The sequence below is a fragment of the Limulus polyphemus genome, unplaced genomic scaffold (assembly GCF_000517525.1).
Source record: "Limulus polyphemus unplaced genomic scaffold, Limulus_polyphemus-2.1.2 Scaffold2097, whole genome shotgun sequence".
Taxonomy (NCBI): Eukaryota; Metazoa; Arthropoda; class Merostomata; order Xiphosura; family Limulidae; genus Limulus; species Limulus polyphemus.
In genome coordinates this window covers 20,939-42,356 of record NW_013667707.1, presented here as the reverse complement: position 1 = coordinate 42,356, position 21,418 = coordinate 20,939, and the positions used below count along the sequence as shown (strand labels likewise).

Below are 21,418 nucleotides of genomic sequence, written 5' to 3'. Positions count from 1 at the left end.
AATACATGGCTAATTCATTATAAAAAAATTTGTTCTAGTCACTTTTTTCCAATGAATTACACAATCAGGTATTTCTAGTCAGTCGTTAACATTCCTGTAAGATTTAAGTATAACTTAATCATACAAAAACTACCAAAGAGTAATAATTACCAGTGAACATGTCTGAACTTGTTCTCGGTTATAGTGGTCATGTTGTACTTTGCAGATACTTTACCAAAATTATCATCACCGTACAATAAACCTTCTTTGTTCAAAATTAGCAGTTAAAAGTTTGCTAATAACAGTTGACTGAAGTAGTATATGTTGTATATATATATATATTGTATCCGAGTTATAAAAATCAGAAATTGATTGTGTCAAAAAACTGCTATTAGGTTCCATGTATTTTATATAGATCAGTATATTTAGAGGGAAGTCTCCATAAAAAAAAGTTTCCTTTCTTTGTGAAAAGGAGAAATTTTTTGGATGAATTTGCTTCTTTTTTTTTTCACATCTTACTGATGAACTATATTATCAAATGTGTCTGTAACAAAGAATTTGAAGCACTATCTTCAGCTGCACTCAATACTATTAACTTTTTACGTTATTTTTATCATTGCTATTTAGAACTGACAATGACCATTTTTTAATTTTTCTATGAGTTAGCTGTATGTTTATCATGTAAAATGAATAACCAACATTAAGTTTCTTTGGAAATAAGAAAATCCTGAATAAACAAAAAAAACAAAAAGTTAATCATTTTTATTAACGACATTTCAATGTCATGATCTGATATTGTGTATAGCAATATATATATTTTTATGAAGTACTTCCTAACCACCAAATAATGTTGAAGGGCATCCAATTTCACACATTGCTCATAATTCACAGTAAAAATACTGTACCCACTTGCTTCCCAATACACTTTTTTTTATTATACTGGCACATATCTATTATCAGCAATGACATCTAATGACTACATGTCCAACAAAACAGTTTTCAGAAAAAAAGGTAAGCCATTGCAAAATTTCAACACTTCCACCTTATGGTTTCTACGACTAGAAAAATTACAACCTTTCCAGAAAGTGCTTATAATTGTACATCTTAGCAGATGTAGCAATTGCAGTGCATTAGGATTAAATTTATAATAAAAACACTGATTTCCTTTTAAAAGCTATAACATGAAAGTTTGTTAAATATATGAAGTTTTATCTCAAAATTACTCAAAGCTTCGTAAAATAATAAACCCTCTTCAGAAGATACAAATACTAGTTTTCGTATGGCAACTTAAACTTGTGATAAAAGCAAGTAAGTTCACTGTTTGTAATGATAAAAAAACAAATCACAGAATTTGCTAGTTTTGGATTATTCAAGGGAATAAAAAAATGGTTTGTGTCTGTGTGTGTGTATTTTAACCTGATCCATGCAATTAAATGCTTTAAACTTATTCTTGTCATAAATGAAATATTTTTCAACATTATATGTGAAATGAATCACGGCAAAGTTGCACGAGTTAATTGTACTCAGATTCCTTCGTACCCAGCATTTGTCTGGTAATAGCATAGATTAGCTATTTGGTATACTAGCAAACACTATAGAAATTTAGTTTCCAAGAGCCATCACTTTCTTTAAAGTGTTTTATACACCAAAACCTTCGTAGTAGAATAAGAAACAGTATGATTGTCCAACAGATGTATAATGCACAAATAAAAGTTGATCTTAGTAAACTAGCCAATCATTATCCATTCTGAAACATTCTACAGTATAGGCATATATAAAATCTTTTGTATTCACTCCCATACTAGACAAGACTCCTTCATATAATTTGAGCCTTAGCCTAGTGAGTTGATAAGACAGGCCTGCTATGGTTTGTCTTGAAATGTTTATATGTTCTACGGTAATTCCTGTATGCTGAATCCAAAAATATCATATGTACTTTTACATAAGTGAATCATTTTCATTGAGCTTAAAATGATGACAACCACTTGCTATAGATTTCTCTGTGAGAGTTTTATCAATCGTTCTAGAACCCACAAGAAACACTGCTAGTATATGTGAAGTTCGTTATTTTTTTTATTTGTCACTATGGCAACAAGAGGTTGTGCAAATGACCCAAAAATTCTGGTAAATTTGATATAAGTAAGTTTTTTTTCTTTGTGATAGAAAAAAAATATTCTTTTTTAAATGTTCATAGCTGAATTATTAAAAACAAAACTTTTTATGGAGTTTAAAATTTGCAGGCCTGTGTAATCTGACATGAAATATAATGCATATTAAAATTATCTGAATGTTCCATAGGTAAAGAAACTTGAGCAAATTGGATTAACAAGTGACTATTTTTAAGAAAGCAAAAAAAAAATCTTTAATGTACAGGAGACTAGGGTTTAAAAGCAGTTTCTAAAATGTAGGTCTGTTTTGTAATTTTAGTAATTAAGAGTCAAAATAAACCAGGTTAGCTGTAACTGATAACCAGCCAATTATAATCAAGTGTTAGTAAGTTCCAAATGGTTAACACATTCCTAATGTAAATATAATTTCACTTCACATTCTAATAGAATTCATGTTTATCCATCTATCCCACACTATTTACTAAATTCTCGTGTTATGTGACTGTTATGGTATTTTTTGTAGACATCTGCTGTCTCGCAATTAAGAGGCAATAAATATTCCACTATTTATATAAACAGAAGTATAAAGGCATTTTCTATACAGAAAAAACAAAACAACAAGCAATGAATCACACTATTTTGTGATATTTAAAAGCACAGATTAGAAATAAATTGATGGATAACAAACCAAGCATAGAAATACAAAAAAAAAAAACATTTTATTAGTCAATGATCTATATCAACATTAACATAGATCTTAAGAAGAAACTGAACCCTTACAAAAGTTCATCATTATGATCTAAATTCTCCCCTCCCAAGGTTATTTCATGGGGCTTTCTTAACAACAAACAAAATCTGCAAATAACTTTATCAGTATGATCTTATTAGATTTAAATTTGTGGAAGTAACCCCAGTTTCTTTTTGTGTAGGACATTAACATAATAAGCTACTTTTCAAAATACAAAGAAAAATAGCAGTAATAAAGCTATCTAAGTCCCATGTTATTCAACATTGCAGGTTGACTTAACTAAAACATTACCAGCAATGGAATAACTTGTAACTTTGTGTTAACCTATGTATGATAGCTTACATGTATCACTATTCATTCATTCACAAATACACATCAGCAGCATTTTATTTTAAATCTTTTCGACCTTTAGCTGACTATAATTTACTGCTTTATGAATATCTATTTTGGTTCAATTTCATTTATCATCCTCTTGTAACATAAACAAATACACAACTTTAAAATATATTTAATATTAGTAGAAATACCGAAACATCACTTGTCTATACTATGACAACCCTCATAGGTACAAAAAGTTAACTACCTGAAATTATGCACGTTTCATTTTCACTGGTACACTGTATATCAAGAAAAAATAAGATATATGTGTGTGTATGTATATATATATATATATATATCTTTATTTGTATACTTTTTTCATACTGAATATATACAAGAATATCAAAAATGGTTTCATTACATTATTTTAAGAAACCACATGTTTAAAAAGAAACTAGAAAAAGATATTTAAATTTTTTAGACTGTGTAACACGCAGTAAAAAACTGAATCATATCATGAATTACCGGTTTCATAGTTAAAACTTACTAGACAATTTCTTTGGTTTCAAGTCATCCATCAGCAACTTTGGAGTCTTTATGTGGTAAAAGATCTATAGATGGGTCTTCTCTGTTGATGTCACTCCACAGAGGTAGGATTTGTTGCAGATGTGCAACTCTCTTTTCAATGGAAGGCCACAAAAGCTTGAATACAAATGATGATCCTTCACTTGAAAAATGCAACCCATCCCCAAGAAATCTCTGCCATTTCTAAGAATAAATTAACAAAAATATGAGGAAGAAAACCATAGCAATGTATATTACAGGTATTTTAATGCAAAAACTATTCACTAATTGTGTATGAACTTCTGGAAGATACTTGAATTTGGGCTTAAGAGTATTTTGAGAATCCATTCCAAAAATAGAAGTAAATTCATAAACGTGCTATATATTTTGTATTGATATTATGCTGCATATTTTTTAAACTATAAGACTTGATGAGTAACAAAACTGGACTAATCAGAGAGATAAGAATAGTTTCAATATGGTAAAAAAGTAACAGCCAACTAAATGTATCAAGTTAACTTGATGGATTAGCCCACTGTTGAAAAACAAGTTACCAATCTTACAAAGATCTCAGTGACAGTAGATATATTTAACAGTTTGAAAGATAAAGTGTAACTGTATCATTTTTGTAAATTTTAATAATCAAATATAGAGTTGATTCTTGCATACATGCACTAGATCGAGGTTAACACATGGAATTCACAGTAGTTCAAACTCAAAACTAGGTAGTAGTATCAGGCTTGTGAATTTTTGCACCCCTGATTATTCAATCTGTCCAGGTAAAAATAAGTTGAAAAACATCATCCAGTGACCAGGCTGATTTAATTTTTTTTATTTAGTAGGTTATTAGGCAACTGTTGGTCAAATTCACCCATGAAAATAACACTCACTCAGTTAATATTTGTTCTAAACAATATTCTGGTCACTAGTGAGATAGGAAGAAAAAACCACCTGCATGTTCCTGTGACCTACATAGTTTTGTTTTACAGGAAAAAAAGATATATGCATCTCACAGGGGACTTATATTATTCTTATACCCTAAAGCACTGATTTATTCACATTCTAAGAGCATAAATCTAATATAATTTAAAGTGTATCTTAACAAACAATCTGAACATTATGAAAAAACATACACAAGCCTCAATAAGTGTTCAATGTTTTGTTATTTGTTCATAGACACTATTTTACCTGCAATAAACTATACCTAAATGTCATTTATGTTAATTTCAGTTAGTTCAATAAATTCAGAACTAGGCAATCAACAAAAATAAGACTAAAAAAATGTTTCTGAAGAACATTTTTTCTTTCTAAATCCTGTGACTCGCAGATACAATTTACTTATAACTATACTAACAGGCATTCATTCATAGTCTCAAAATAACTAAATCCCCAAAAACGAATTTAAAGGAACAAATAGTGGCTGGCTATTAAACTAGCAGAAAGATTGTATTAATCAATAAGTGCCATCACTCAGGATTAAAATTAAGCAGTATTTCTTAATTTGACTTATGTTGGACATTTTCAGTAGTTGCAAATCACCATTCTATGTGCAAGATTAAGTAATTTGCGCATGTACTTATGGTTTTTCAAGCCTAGTAATCTTTAAAAGTTCAGAACTGGGAAAAAATCAGAGGGAGTTTGTTTTCCTCTGATCTGAAACAATTGAAAAGCTCAGAGCATCCATAAATCCTTTTGTTTTAAACGTTTTGTGTAAAGCTACCCATGGGCTATTTTCACATACCTGTCCCTAAATTTTAACTGGTAGACTAGATGGAGGTAGCTAGTCAATGGCTCCATCTGCGAACTGTTAGGCTGTCCTTGTCCAACTAAATATTAAGAATTGACCAACACTTCTTATAGCATACCCAAAGTACAGAGCATGTTTTAGCAGTAAAGGAGTGCAAATCTCGAGTCCCGAGATTCACACTAGGCCATGCCCAGCCTCTGTTGAGGAACGTATTGCAAACTTTGGAATTTTTCTCCTGAATACCACTTAAACATCTGATGTCACGAATCAAATATATATATATGAATTATAACACAGACTCTCCAATGAGCTTCAATAAAACTAAATAGTCACTCCAAAGTGAAACAACAAACTACTGTTATAGCTTCTTTTCAATTTTCTAATACATATTTCATTATGTAATCACTGTGAAGTTACTCTACTTGTTTTGCCTGTGAGTAACAAAACAGTAACTATAAAAACTTTGCCCCCTGTATCAAGTGCTTTTGAAACACATGTAAATGGAATGAAACAAGTCACAGTGTAATATGGGAGCAATGTCTCGTCGACAATACATCAACTGAAATGGTCGCCAACTGCAGTCAATCATAGAAATGGTTAGTATTGGAAAAATGTTAGAAAATTTAATGTCTTGTTGAAAAAACGAGATACCAATATTACTGAATATTTATAAAACAAAAATAAAGACTTAGAATCTAAGCTCAATGTTTTTTTAGACATAAAAACAATTGCTTACTAGGCAGAGTCACTTTGGAAGAAGATTGTGTTGAATAAGAAAATGAAAGTAAAATGCCTTAAAATGACACAGTGGTGATGGTGATAAAGTCATTGACTTTTTATAAAGATATCTGTTTACACTAAGAAGTTATAAAACTAGATGTTATTTCATGTTTTCTTTATTTTTACATAAAACCACTTCACTACACATTCAAAATTTGGTTTCATTACAAAAAAACTATAATGCACCTTGTTGGCGATAGGTTCCGCAAAGTAACAAAAGCATTGAGCCTAAACACAGCTAACTTTGTATAAAATATGGCTATCTAGATAATCATACAACTGTGAAAACTTACCACGTCTTGCATCATGGCTGCATATAGATTAATGCCTTCAATGCCACAAGTTAATGCAACTTGGCAGCATGCTTCTGCATATTGTTTCACAGTTACATTGTTTCTCACAGGCTCTTCTTTACCTTTCATTAATAAATGTTAATTTGTTATTTACAAAAATTACTTCATACAATTGCAATTTCATTAATACTGACTTAGATTATTCTTGTTTCAAACTATACCTTAAAGTACATTACATTGAAGTCTTTTTTTTTGTACATGCAAATAAAAAAAAACTTATTTCAATCATTCTAAAAACTTGAAATTATTTAAAACTTTCTCATACAACATTAGACAGCTATAAGAAAATAATTGTGATAAAATACCTAACTTTATATTATAATAAAATGTATTCAAATTTGATTTAATCTATAGTTTGACATGTATAGGTTTCTTCTATCCAACTTTATTTATAGTACTTAATGTCCCAGTTCTTTGTACCTGCAAGTGTATAACTAACAGAAGTCTAAAATCAGCCACTAATAGGTTAAATATGTGTAAAAAGGCTAAGGCACATGAGAAAAGTGTTAAAGGATAGAATCTAAGTACTTGTACACATAACACAATTTCTTAAAATTGTGATAAAATAAATATTCATAACCAATAAAAAGAAAGAAAGGCACAAAATAACGATCAACAAAAAATTTTGTATTACATACGTTAAGCTGCCTTGTGAATGATAATATAGCTCAATGAAGAACACTTGTCCTTATTTGACAATTTACCATAAACTTTTGAACATTGAAGTGATGAGACTGGATCAAAATGATGATAAAACTTCGCTGATGTATAAGAACCAGAAACAAGTCTAATGTGTTATCAAAGGTTGAAAAGTGTATTTAATATACATAGTTTTTTGTGCATAATAGTAATATCTCATTCCTTTAAGAAGATATATCTATAAAAACTGGTGACAAAAAAAGGTTAAGCTTTGTTCTGATGAAACTATTTTTGTGATTCAGTAATAAATAAGTGTTGAAATTTCAAATTCAATAGAAATTTAATTTTTTAATTTAAAAACAGCACACAACCTTACTACCTCAAACTGCTTACTAGTTTTAGGTACTTTATCATTAAAGCTATAATACGAAATATGGAAACCATTCATTCTGGAAAATACAACAGTAATACAAAACTTAAAAAGGGTATAATAACACATTCGTGTATTTTAGTTTTTATGATCATAAAATCATTCTGGCTTTTCTACCTCCATACTAATATAAAAAAGGTCAACATATTGAGACCCCATTCCCTAAAAATAAAGATGTAACAAATAATAAGCCGTAACTTAACCACACTTCTGTATCTAGCCATTGCTGAAAAGTTAATTACACTTAAAAACAGGACAAGAATTTAAGCCACAGAATATGGAAAAGAAAAACCACGAGATAAACATAACACTTGAAAATTTAATTTTGTAAAGTATATTAAGTGCAAAAAAAAACTATCTTTGAATGCAACATATAAGTAGCCTATTATGCTACTGTATTCTTATGATAACTAACCAACTTATAATGGTATTCTGGTTCACATACCAACAAAACTGAGAATTTATTCTTGTACAGTTTGTTTCAAGGTATAAATTTCTGTATTATTTGTAACAAAATATCATGGAATACCTTTGGTTCTTCAATTAAGTTTTATTAAAAAACACTTGTTTTGGGGTTAAAAGTATAAAAACTTATCTTCAGGATAAGAATCAACTCACTAAAAGCTTAGAACTTATATGCAAAGTTACAAAAGGACTACGTGCACTTAGCTGTCCCTAATGTTGACCTGATAAATTAGAGGGAATACAGCTAATTAAAACACCTATTGCTAACTCTTGGACTACTCTTATATGAGAAAATGTGGAATTTGATCTTCACTTTTATAGAGTACCCACAGTTCCAATGTATGTAGTGCATTGGGACATAAACCATTAATCTTTGGGTTTACAGTCTGAGCCTGCTAAAGATTAGACCGTGTTAGGCCCCACTAAAAGATGGCATTTTTTTAAAGTTTTGTAAACACTTACCTTGATCTTCACAATAAGCCTTATATTTTTCATGATCGTATGGTGGAGGAGACATCAAAATGATTTGATCCAATTTAAGGCCTATGGACTATAATTACAACACTCTTAAAATTCAAATAACTTTCAAAAACTTCCAATCACATGCTAGATTTCATAAAGACTTACAAATATTTGAATTTCATGTCGAAACAAATAAGACACTTTTAATTAGTTGTCTAAAAACTTACTTTACATTACTGAGAAAAATTACATTATATGTTTTTCAGATCTAATATTCAGAATTTAAATTAAAATAATTAATAGTTAAATACATGTAACAATAAAAATCTTATCTCAATCCTGTGTACTCCAGTCAGTCACAAATGTATATTTATGTAAAGCTATGAAATTCAAGTCATTATCAACAATTATTTTTTCTGAAATAAGATTTTACCATTTATTTTCACTGGGTTAATAGCTCATAAAAAAAAAATCTAAAATACATCAATATGGTTTTTAATCCTACTTGTGACAAAAACGATTTAGACTGTTTGTAGTTTCAGATAAAATTTGTTTTATATTGCAAACTTATTAGGTATAATATTTTTGGAATAATGCCTAATAGTGGTCAGGCAAAAGTCTAAGAATAAACATTCTTCAAGACAAGATCTTACATAAGATTTCATATATACGAGATTCAGAAAGCTGTTCATTTGTCAGTGTCTTTAAACATAATGAAAGCTCATACCAAATCTCTAACATATGGCTTTCACCAAGCAATAACCTATATAGTAAGACAACAACAGATATTGGCTTAGAACTATATACAAATCTACATATGGCATTGAGGAAAATCTCTAATCACTGGCCATTAATATAGTAAAAACAAAATGCATACATTAGCTTAGAACTATGTAAAGTACGTGTTACACGTACTAAAAGAAGACTCATATGCATTATTGACTACCATGCAAATAACAAAACAACTGACAACCAAATTCAAAATTCAAGGCAAGATTACCTTACACATCAAGTTGTTATGCCTACTTCTAAGCTTGAAGAAGTAAACAGTTGAAGCTATGAAAAGCAGGTAAATTACACTACCACACTATTATTATATACTTGAAATTAAACTACTACACAATTATTATATACTTGAAATTAAACTACTACACTATTATTACACACTTGAAATTAAACTACAAAACTATTATTATATACTTGATATTAAACTACAAAACTATTATTATATACTTGAAATTAAACTACAAAACTATTATTATATAATTGAAATTAAACTACAAAACTATTATTATATACTTGAAATTAAACTACTACACTATTATTATACATTTGAAATTAAACTACTACACTATTATTACACACTTGAAATTAAACTACAAAACTATTATTATATACCCGAAATTAAACTACAAAACTATTATTATATACTTGAAATTAAACTACAAAACTATTATTATATCCTTGAAATTAAACTACTACACTATTATTATATACTTGAAATTAAACTACTACACAATTATTATATACTTGAAATTAAACTACAAAACTATTATTATATACTTGAAATTAAACTACAAAACTATTATTATATAACTGATATTAAACTACAAAACTATTATTATATACTTGAAATTAAACTACGAAACTATTATTATATACTTGAAATTAAACTACTACACTATTATTATATACTTGAAATTAAACTACTACACTATTATTATATACTTGAAATTAAACTACAAAACTATTATTATATAACTGATATTAAACTACAAAACTATTATTATATACTTGAAGTTAAACTATGAAACTATTATTATATACTTGAAATTAAACTACGAAACTATTATTATATACTTGAAATTAAACTACTACACTATTATTATATACTTGAAATTAAACTACAAAACTATTATATAACTGATATTAAACTACAAAACTATTATTATATACTTGAAATTAAACTACGAAACTATTATTATATACTTGAAATTAAACTACGAAACTATTATTATATACTTGAAATTAAACTACTACACTATTATTATACATTTGAAATTAAACTACAAAACTATTATTATACATTTGAAATTAAACTACTACAGTATTATTATACATTTGAAATTAAACTACTACACTATTATTACACACTTGAAATTAAACTACAAAACTATTATTATATACCCGAAATTAAACTACAAAACTATTATTATATACCTGAAAGCTGCAACAGCTTCTTCAATAATTTTTACCTAGGAAGCATTGTTTCTGCAAAAACAGCAATATCCTTTCTACTCGCCCTTTACAGAAGCAAATAAGCATGTAGAAATATAATACTTCAACACAAATAACCATATCTGTACAATAACATGTAAGATCCTAGCTGTATAGCATTCATACACATTGTTACTTTCATCACGAATGACACCTGAATATGAGCTAATCATCTAAGTCACAGAGACCGTGGGTTTGGGTACACTCATCCTGAATTTTGAAATGCTCACAAAAGGGCAGGCAGCCAGTCACCAGCACCAACTATCACAAAGGCTTTGAACCAAATAGCAGAACCGACTGTAACCCCTGTAACACACCCAAAGAAAAAGATGTGTAGCATGTTTAATGACAATGCTGCAAGAACCTTGAACCTTCTAATCCACGGCCCAATATGCTAACCACTGCCACACATAATTCATCAGAAGGTGAATCCAGAACATGCTATACCAAATCGTAACACATATAAAATACTAAATGTAAACAAACAAAAAACATAAATATGAAACAATTCTACATGATAAGTCTTTTTCGTTTTCACCTTAGTAATCCATGTTTGGAAAAAATCAACAATTTGTATAAAAATCAAACATTTCTTATTTTGGTTTAATATGTGGGACACGAAAACACTAAACAATTTACCTTTAAGTAATCTATCATTTCCTTCAGATTTTCACAATACTCTTCTAAAGGAATATGCTGTCTGGTGGTAGCAGCAATTTCACATGCATCATTGGCTCCCAAACAAATAACAAGACAACTGACCTCTTTCATATTATCAGAATTAAAAATTCGAGGCAAGATGACCTTACTCATCCGTGTGTTATACCCTGAGAAACCCCTAGCAATGACATCAGCTTTTCTACAAAGAAAAGAAAAGACATCTAAACAAGTGCTTTTTCCTTCTACACTGTAAATTTATATTACTGCTTTCTAAGTTTAATGCAAAATACACATATTGTAAATGTCTCTATGTCACATGCTGGTCACTTCTGTTTGTATGAAGACCATTAACTTAAGATACATTTAGAATATTTAATTAAGCCTTTACATTTATATTGATTCATTAAAGTAAAAACAGCTTTTAGACTAGTGAACTGTACATAAATAGTCAGTATAATAAGAATTATTGCTTATAATTTAAACTAAAAATAAAACATTATTTTTCCTTTATACAAGATTGGAGAACTAAATGATTGAAGATGTAGCAGGCAGAGTTAATGGATTACACTACATAATTATATATATCTGCAAACATGGCTTAAAGTCAATTCACTACATCAGTCTAGCCTAGGATTCACACAAACACTTATATACTAGCCAGGTAACAATTAAAACACAGCTCAAACCTAACTGGGTAAACATAAATTCACATAGTAACTAAAAACATATTAGGTGTAATGCTTTTCATTTTAGTTTTCAAATGAGTATTGTAATAAAATATTTAATGAGGAAAGTCAGACTATACTCATTCTTTTCATTTTGCTCTATCTCAACTGCATGGACCCACCAATTCAGCATGTAATTGACAACAATTTTATTGAAGCATAAAGATTTTAAAAAGAAACGTAAACACTGAGGCCAAAAACAAAAAACTGCACATAAAAGAAAGACTAAATAGCCTTTCTTGCTATAATACAAATTTAGCCTTTCCTACATTATACTTTGGAAATTGGTTTGAATTGTTTGGTTTATTTGCAATGACGTTTTGCTTTTGGCCTCACTGTCTAAAACACTTATCTATATGTACGTTTATTAGGAGTTAATTCTTATCTGTTACAATGATCACTTTAAATTTTTAATATAACAGAAATAGTTTTATTTAGATGCTGTTGAACAAAAAAGTGTAACAAGTAAAGGATAAACAAACCAAGGTACAAACTATAGCATAAAAAGTACACTTTTAAGAGAGGTAACTGTTGTTCTGTCCTCTGTGTAGAATGTTTATTTTTGAACTATCATCTAAGGTAAGGAGGTGTTATGTTACACTATTATTTTTTCTCCTTAGACAGTAACTCCCTAAACCCGAGCAGATGCTTCTAACACCAGGCCAAAGTCACAATTTACCAATCAGATAACGACAAAATCCGATAACATTTATGCCTCTTCGGCTGAAAATTAATCCAAACCATGTTATTATCCACAAAATTAATAAAATTGAAATTTTATAAGGTATGGTGATCATTTATAAGAAATCACGAAAATAAGTTTGGCAGAATGTGGAAAAAATTACGGGTTTAAAAAGAGTTAAAATTGACATAAATATTGCATAATCTTTATAAATGTATATGTGTAGATATATATTTTAACATAAAAAAATATTTCACAAAAATCCCCATGACCATATAATTCTCAGTGTTTAATGAATAGCACAACACCATACAGAAGTATTAGAGCACTTCAAACGTATTCAGAAGAGCTGAAACCTACAACAGAGCAAGCAAGCAGGCAGAAAAGTAGAAGAAACAAATATAAAACTTTTTGTAACTGATGAAGATAACAATTCAAATGGTAAATGTATTAGAATATTCATATTAATACAGATTGTACTTCTTTACAAGGTAAGTTTAAAATAAATCATTAATTTACAACAGCCAAATTATTTTTGAAATTTAGTTTCTATGGTTACAAACTGTAATTATATTAATGTACAATTAATTTTATGATATAGGACACAAATAGAAGACATTATGTACCTAGAACACTGGAAAACAATGATAAAATGGTAAATTTAGCCTTGCGTAGCTGATGAACGAAAACAGGACTCGAGTTGTATGCAGAGTATTTAAATGTTTACTTAGAATTAGAGATTTTTTTACATTATTAGAAAGCTGTAAAGATTTTTATTGTGGTATATACGAGTGTAAGTGTGTTTGTCTAAAACAACTAAATTTATATCATTTACTATCACCTTATGCTGAAGCATTGAGCTTCGATGAACATGTTAGATAATTGTTGGCTGCGAGGAGGATGCTGTTGCTTTATAAAAAAATTTACATTATTTGATGAGTTGGGCAAATAAATAGCAGATGGGTTTTGATTATAATAAATGCAAAATAATGCATGTGGGTTATCATTATTTCAATTATAAGTATAATTTTGATGGGAATAACATTAAAAAACTTATAGAAGAAAAGGATCTTGTTGTTCTGGTTGATCATCTCTTAAACCATCCAAACAGTGTGCTGCTGCTAGTTTTAGAGTAAATGGGATTTTAGGTTGTATCTACAGAAATATTGGTTACAAGTCTAAAGTGGTTATAATTTCATTGTATAGATCACTGGTAAGGCCGTATCTGATGTATTGTGTTCAGTCTTGGGCTCCTTACCTTAGGAAGGACATTGAATTGTTGGAAAGGGTTCAGAGGAAGGTTCCTGGGATGGAGGGGTTGTCATATGAGCAAGAAAAGTTAAGATCTCTGAAATCATTTTCTCTTGAAAAGATAAGAGTTAGAGGGGATCCAACTGAGGTGTTTAAGATTGTTTGGGGAATTTATAGTGTTCATGCATCATCTTTTTTTTCACACTTAACAACGAAAATAGTAGGACTAGGGGACACATATAAATTTTGTCATGATAGGAGTCATCTTCAGCTAAGACAGTTTGATTTTTCTAATAAGGTCGTTGGCCTTTGGAATGGGTAACCTTCAGATGTTGTGGAGGCAGTAAGTTTAAGTGAGTTTAAGAGAAAGCTTGATAACCATATGAATGATAAGAGCTGGCTTTAAGATTTTTTTTTAGTCAATTTATTTTTTAGTTTAGTTTAGAGGATGGGACAGACAAGATAGACCGACAGGTCCCTTGTTGTCTCAAAACTTTATATTATGTTAAAAATGTTTTTTTAAAGGAGAAGTGTGACAAATAGAAATAGGTTGCAGCACTGTAACATACTAATGTTATTAAACATTTAACAGATCTGCCAATGAGTCAAATCAGTCGACAGTTTAAAATCCTACATTTCTGAGACCGTTTTGTTCTTCAAATCTCAGGTTTTTATATTTCAAACATTACCTTTGAAGTCTATCAGCTAATAAAGCACCCCAAAAACCATCTTGGACATTAAAAGAATTCTGAAAACAAAGAATATAAATTATAAATATAATCCTCCAAAACATCATCAGTTAATATGATATACATATCAGTAAAAATATGATTAATTTACCAAAGTTTTTAATTCATTCTGTTCTTGTTACATTCAAACCAAAATCATTTTCCAAACTTACAAAAGTAGGAAAATGAAACTATTAGTTTCAGTAAACGAAGCACTGTTATACCTCTAGAATGAAAAACGTGTTGGTATAAATGAAAGAAAGTGAACATATCAAAAATAAAATATTTTAATAAAGTGAGTAAAAGAATTATGAAAGTCGTCTAGCTCAAAACCTTAACCTTCTGATTACCAACAAAGGTAAATTTTGGTCCAGAGCCTTATGATAATTCTTTAAAAAGTTACTTATTACTGTAAATTTCATCAATTCTAGTTAATTTTGTTACCATATATTGAATGCTTATTTTCACACATTGATTAACTTAAAAAGAAAAAAGTTTATATTGATTTATGTCTTTTTTTCTACATTACATAGGTTCCGTTAAACTTCACTGTGCTCAGCTGTTAACTAACATTTTTCCTTCTTCTTGTTTCAACATACTATACGTTTATTTAGTTAAAGGGAAAATATTAATGCCTAAACATTACCCTCCCTCTGAAAACATGAGTTTTGATGTGAAATAAGGTAATTCTTTAAAAACTAATAATTTTCATTTTCACTATTCTGTACTCAATTTTGAATCATTTGTGATCAAATGAACATTTGTTGTGAAAATATACAGTATTTAACCAAGTATATGTCAAATTCATGATAAACATGGTCAAACAAATTATCAAGAGCTATACCTGTGTTAAGGAGTCACCAAACAGCACCACTTTAGGCCATAAAATGTTGAACTCTGACATTGGTGTTGCACTGTTAAGGGGATTATTGTAAATTAATGTAACAGGATACAACTGCAATTTTCTAAACACTGGTGACGAACACAATTTGAAAAGAGTTGCCAATTTGTGTGCTATAGAAAAAAGAAAAAAACTTATTGCTGATGTAAACTACATAAAACATTATTCAAAGAAAATAAACAAGTACACCTTACACATCCAATTCTGGTGTGTTGTGACATAAAGAAATAAATTTGGAAAATATCATTTCAACCTGTTCACACCAAAATAATTACTGTCAAGCAGTTGTTGCTAATATAAATATTGTCTCAACCGTTACTCAATCTGTTGTATCCAGGCCCAGCTTGAAGAGCTACGGTATTGAGCAAAAGTCCTCTTTGGCACTGTATACAACAGATATAGCATAGTTGAAATGTAATTATATACTCCTTTTTACTTTCACAGACTTGTTATTAATAAATAATCATTAATGTGGTCTTCTCCTGTTGACCCTGTGGTTACTTGACCTGCTCCAGGATCATGAAGACTAGCTTGCTGATTTGCTAGTTCATCTGAATAATAAGCAGGTTAATTCAAGGAAATAACAGTTAATATAATATGGTGTTACAAATATATATAAATAATGTAATGTTAAATAACCCTTATCCTAATTCTCATGTGGAGTGACATATAGAAAAATAAAAGCAAGACTAACTAAATCCAGTTCAACCGGTAATACTATTAGATGTAGTCTCTCAGTTTAGAAATATAAATAGCACCTTAACCATTCTGTCTGATGATATTACAGTTTTGTGTGTTGCTGGCTGTGAGGAGGTTGCTGATGATGCTTTACAAAAGGATTTAAATTATTTGGTGAGTTGGGCGAACAAATGACAGATGGGTTTTGATCATCATAAATGCAAGGTAATGCATGTGGGATATCATAATTTAAATTATGATTACAATGTTATGGAAGAAAACAATCTTGATGTTTGGTTGACCAGTCTCTCAAACCATCCATGCAATATGCTGTTGCTATTAGTTGGTCAAATAGGATTTTAGGTTGTATTCACAGAAATACTGAATACAAGTTTAAAAGGGTTATAATTCTGGAATAACGAAGAAATCCATAATGTTCTATTACCAGGTCTGAAGAAATGCCAAACCTGCATAGCTGCATAAACTGCAGGCAAGTGAAGTTCAACGTAAAAAGGGTTATAACATCATTGTATAGGTCACTGGTTAAACTACATTTGGGATAGTATGTTCCAGTCTTGGGCTCCTTACATTAGAAAGGACATTGAATTGTAGGTAATGTTTCAGAAGAGGAATCTGATGTAGGTGTTTAAAATTATGAGCATTGACAGTGTTGATTCATCATCCTTTTTTTCAAATTCATTGGTGAGAATGGTAAAACTATGGAACACAAATTACATCTTGGCAGGTTAAAGAGTCATCTTTCACTATGACAGCTTTATTTTTCTAATACTACAGGATGGTTGGCCTTTGGAATGGATTGCTTTTAGTATTAGGTGTGATTGATGCAGTTAATTTAAAGGAGTTCAAGGAAAGGCTAGGTAAATATTTGAATAATACTGTTCTAATCTTTATTTTAGTTTGGTACAATGGATGGGATGGCCTAGATGGGCGAACAGGTCCCGTGTTGTCCTTAAGTAATTATATATATATATATATATATATACCTTAGGAAGGACATTGAATTGTTGAAAAGGGTTTAGAAAAGGGTTAATAGAATGGTGCCTGGGATGAAGGGGGTTGTCATACGACAAGAGGCTAAAAAATCTCTTAAATTGTTTTCTCTTGAAAAAAGAAGAGTTGGGGGGGGGGGGTGATCTGATTGAGGTGTTTAAGATTGTAAAGGGAATTGACAGTGTTGATGTTTCATCTTTTTTAATATTTAACAATGAGAACAGTAGGACCAGGAGACACAAATATAAATTTTGGCAAGGTAGGAATCATCTTCAGCTAAGACAGTTTTATTTTTCTAACAGGTTCGTTGGCCTTTGGAATGGGTTGCCTTCTGATGTTGTACAGGTAGTAAATTTAAGTGAGTTTAAGAAAAAGCTTGATAAGTATATGAATGAAAAGGGCTGTGTTTAAATTTATTTTATTTAATCATTTTAATTTAGTTTTGAGGATGGAACAGCTGAGATGGACAAACAGGCCCCATGTTGTTCCAAAATATTATGTTAATATGTTCTTTATGTTATAATAATTAATATATCCCAGTTGGCCTGAGGAACACAGGTATTAGACGAAAGGCCTGCTATTTAGCTTTACACATGATTATTTACGATAATTTCAAAGTCACACTTATTCAAATAAATTTCAAAAATCTGAATAACATTCAAAACATTATCGTCATCTGAAATTTTACGCTTAAGCCTGAAAAGTACCACTACCAACGTTACTATTGTTAGTGTAAAACTAAAACTAGTAAAAAGTACAATCAGTTATAAAAATAAGTTAACCGCAGATACGTTTCTTTCTACATCCCTCTTAATTTGTACATTGCAACTCTAAATCAGAGATTAACTCGTTTTCATAACAATTTCTAAGTGTATTGGTTTTCAACTATTTCATTAACCCAAATAATTCAGTCTTTATACTCCGCCTATCTACGATCACCACATCAACCGATCCTCGTGAGATAGAGGACGCTAAATTATTTGAGTTAACATTCCACCGGCTTTGAGTGTTTAAACCGTAGTATTATACTTTGTCTCTCATTATTCAGCCCAAATGATGAGTTCTGGTATTATACAAAACTTAGCTCTGGGATATTATTTATTACACATTTCTGATTTCGACCCGCAAAGAACAAATTACAAGGAACGTGAATAAAAAAAAAACAAACAAACCTGTAACTAGCGTGTTTTGATAATAATATTTAAGCCTATAGGCATTCTATTTGTTATCTACACTCTACTGTAGAGTGTAAGCTACATCCGCTAGAGATACATTAATTGAAATTAAATATTAAAATTTCAAATAAAAAGAGCCGTCATTTTAATTACTGTTAAAAGTTCGTATTACAGCTATAAGTAACTGGAACATACCACTTGGTCAAACCAGGAAAATATTTATATATCAGTCACAATTAAATGTGATTTGTTGGAACCTCAGAATAACTGAAACACATCAGGCGGATTTCAAAACCGCCAAGTTGTTATTATCCTACAATAATAAGTGCAGTGATGCAGTAAACTTCATAGTATCGGTGTTCACCTGCTATATTTCAATTACTCTCAGGATTCAACTACAAAGGCCCGTGAAGAGCATTAATCGATTAATAGAAAGTTCCAAATTTTGCACTGTCCGCTAATCAATCGCTTTTACAACACGAAATTAAAATAATAGCGCTAATTATTTATGCTAATAGATTGAACTGATATCAAAGAATAAAACCAAACATATGAATTTGAGTAACCAGTGCCAATCACACGAATAAATTATTTAAATTGCTTTTGAGTTGTTTATAGTGATTAGTTAAAATTATAATTGTAAGTAATGTATTAAAATTAATTTAAATATTTCAACTTCTCCTGAAATGAATAATTAGTGCTTCCTACCGAAATTCAAGGTACAAGATTGTGATTAATAAATCAGCTGCATTTATTGAATTACAACGGTAAAGTTCCTCTTTTTTGTATTAGTTATGTATAATTGAACATTAAAAAGTATTTGTTATTATATATATTGCTCTAACTAATGAAATATATTCCAATAACACGTACATCATGTGGAGTTATATTACAATACAACAGGTAATAAATTTAACTATGTCCAGGAGCACGTCCGCCATAGGTGGGCAGACTCTCAATTTAGAGAGATCCACAGCAGCCTCCCAATCTGAGACATCAGGATTTAGGGTTTTAAATATTCAAGTTCTCCCTACATTGTGACTCCGTCTTATATGGAAGTGTTATACTCTCTCTCCTTTTTTTTGGGGGGGGGGGCGGATCGTGCGATGCTGTCACACTATGTAAGATGAACAAAAAGAAATATTCCTAATCAGATGAAACCTAGGGGTGGGCTTATTGGTAGTTTAAAGCAGACCCAGACCGTTGGAAAGCTGTGGAAAGAGAGCCTGAGGTAATTTTGTGTTTTCTTAACAATTAAAAAGAATAAATAGATGCTTCTTAAAGCAAAAAAAAAAAAAAACAGAAAGGAAAGTTTGATCTCTCTTTCTGATCCGTTTCTGCCTCCTCTCACCAACTTATTCATTGTCCCTTCCCAATAATAGAAAAACAAATCTACTATATTTTGTTCTACCCTCTGTTGGAAAAACCGGTCGTCGGGTTAAAAATGTCGAACAACAAAATTGTAGTTGAAATTATATTTTTTCACATTTTCGTTTAGTTTTTATCAAAAAAGGAAAAAACCCTTTATAAATACTACTGGCTAGAGATAAAGATACAGTTATTTTGCTATTGCATTTTACTTTTCGAAATTAAACTACAACACATAGAAGTTCACGCCTGTAATATGTTTTTTCATGTAGCCTCAGTTCCATTATCCACTGTTTAATCATGTTGCGATATCTAGTCAATCAGTTTTTGTGGATCGTTGCCCTGATATGTTCCTACTAAGGAAACACAACTATTTCGTTCATGTTTATATTCTAATTGGAATAGTTACAAGCCTAAAGGAGCTTAGTGCAAGTCCAGTTTTGGCGGCAAAAATCGCTGTCACAGAAACATCTTCTTTGTTGTTTGACCTCGCAGATAATAAACACGTCATCATAATCTAAGCTTTTTCTAACTTAGTGTCTACACAATACTTGGTACTAAACAGGAATATCTTGTTTTAGGATTCTGAAATTCTGTTTATTGTACAGAACAGTGTTGTGAATATTCTATCTCATCTTTCTGATTTATATACCAGTGTATGACTTTTTAGTTATTTATGATTTATTTATGACGTAAAGCTGATAAACTTAATCTTCATTGGAATTAAAAGATTCGGGAAGATATTCGTCAAATCTAATTGAAGTTAACTCTGAATAACTTTTAATCTGAATAGATTCTCTTTGTTTGTTTCGAATTACGCGCAAAGCTACACGAGGGCTATCTGCGTTAGCCGTCCCTAATTTAGCAGTGTAAGACTAGAGAAAAGGCAGCTAGTCATCACCACCCACCGCCAACTCTGGGACTACTCTTTTATCAACAGATAGTGGGATTGACGGCCACATTATAACGCCCCCACGGCTGAAAGGGTGAGCATGTTTGGTGTGACGGGGATTCGAACTCGCAACCCTCAGACTGCGAGTCAAGCGCCCTAATCACTTGGCCATGGCGGGCCTAATCTGAATAGAACATAAGGCAATAACTCGTGTGCATAAACAACTTTTTTTTTTTCAAATTATGAGTGACTATCAGTAAAGTAAAATTAACTTGAAAAAGAAGCTAATTCTTGCTTTACCTTACCAAATAAATGTTTTTTGCTATTGTTTTTTGTCAGTATATGTTTGAACAAAATTCTTTATTAAGCTTAAACAGCAGGGGCGGATTGGCCTATCGGGATACCGGGACTTGTCCCGGTGGGCCGATAGTCCAACTCAATTTTGGGCCGATCTACATAAAAGTATTGCTCAATTCT

General features: G+C 30.3%; 1 protein-coding gene and 1 long non-coding RNA gene across 8 annotated transcripts in view; both read right to left on the bottom strand.

The window, feature by feature from the left end:
* The window catches only part of LOC111087397, a 5,744-nt gene extending 2,209 nt beyond the window's left edge, over nt 1-3,535 (bottom strand). The window contains exons 1-2 of the long non-coding RNA XR_002612100.1: nt 3,363-3,535; nt 3,263-3,264 (exon numbers count right to left, since the gene is read on the bottom strand). This is a non-coding gene — a long non-coding RNA (uncharacterized LOC111087397). The remainder of the gene's footprint in view (nt 1-3,262; nt 3,265-3,362) is intronic.
* A 12-nt stretch (nt 3,536-3,547) lies between these two features.
* On the bottom strand, nt 3,548-18,895 carry LOC106465929 (isoamyl acetate-hydrolyzing esterase 1 homolog). Of its 7 annotated transcripts, none has more exons than XM_013926172.2 (7): nt 18,427-18,459; nt 15,761-15,930; nt 14,878-14,936; nt 11,510-11,729; nt 8,594-8,681; nt 6,538-6,659; nt 3,548-3,921 (listed from the first exon to the last, which is right to left on the bottom strand). In XM_013926172.2, the coding sequence occupies exons 2-7, from the start codon at nt 15,818-15,820 to the stop codon at nt 3,724-3,726; spliced, it is 747 nt and encodes a 248-aa protein (XP_013781626.1). In that variant the 5' UTR covers nt 15,821-15,930; nt 18,427-18,459; the 3' UTR covers nt 3,548-3,723. The 7 variants fall into 7 exon arrangements, with proteins under 7 accessions (XP_013781626.1, XP_022249598.1, XP_022249601.1 ...); XM_022393890.1 differs by having other exon boundaries at nt 18,314-18,455; XM_022393893.1 differs by lacking the exon at nt 18,427-18,459 and adding an exon at nt 18,877-18,895 and having other exon boundaries at nt 3,549-3,921.
* Nucleotides 18,896-21,418: the final 2,523 nt, after the last annotated feature.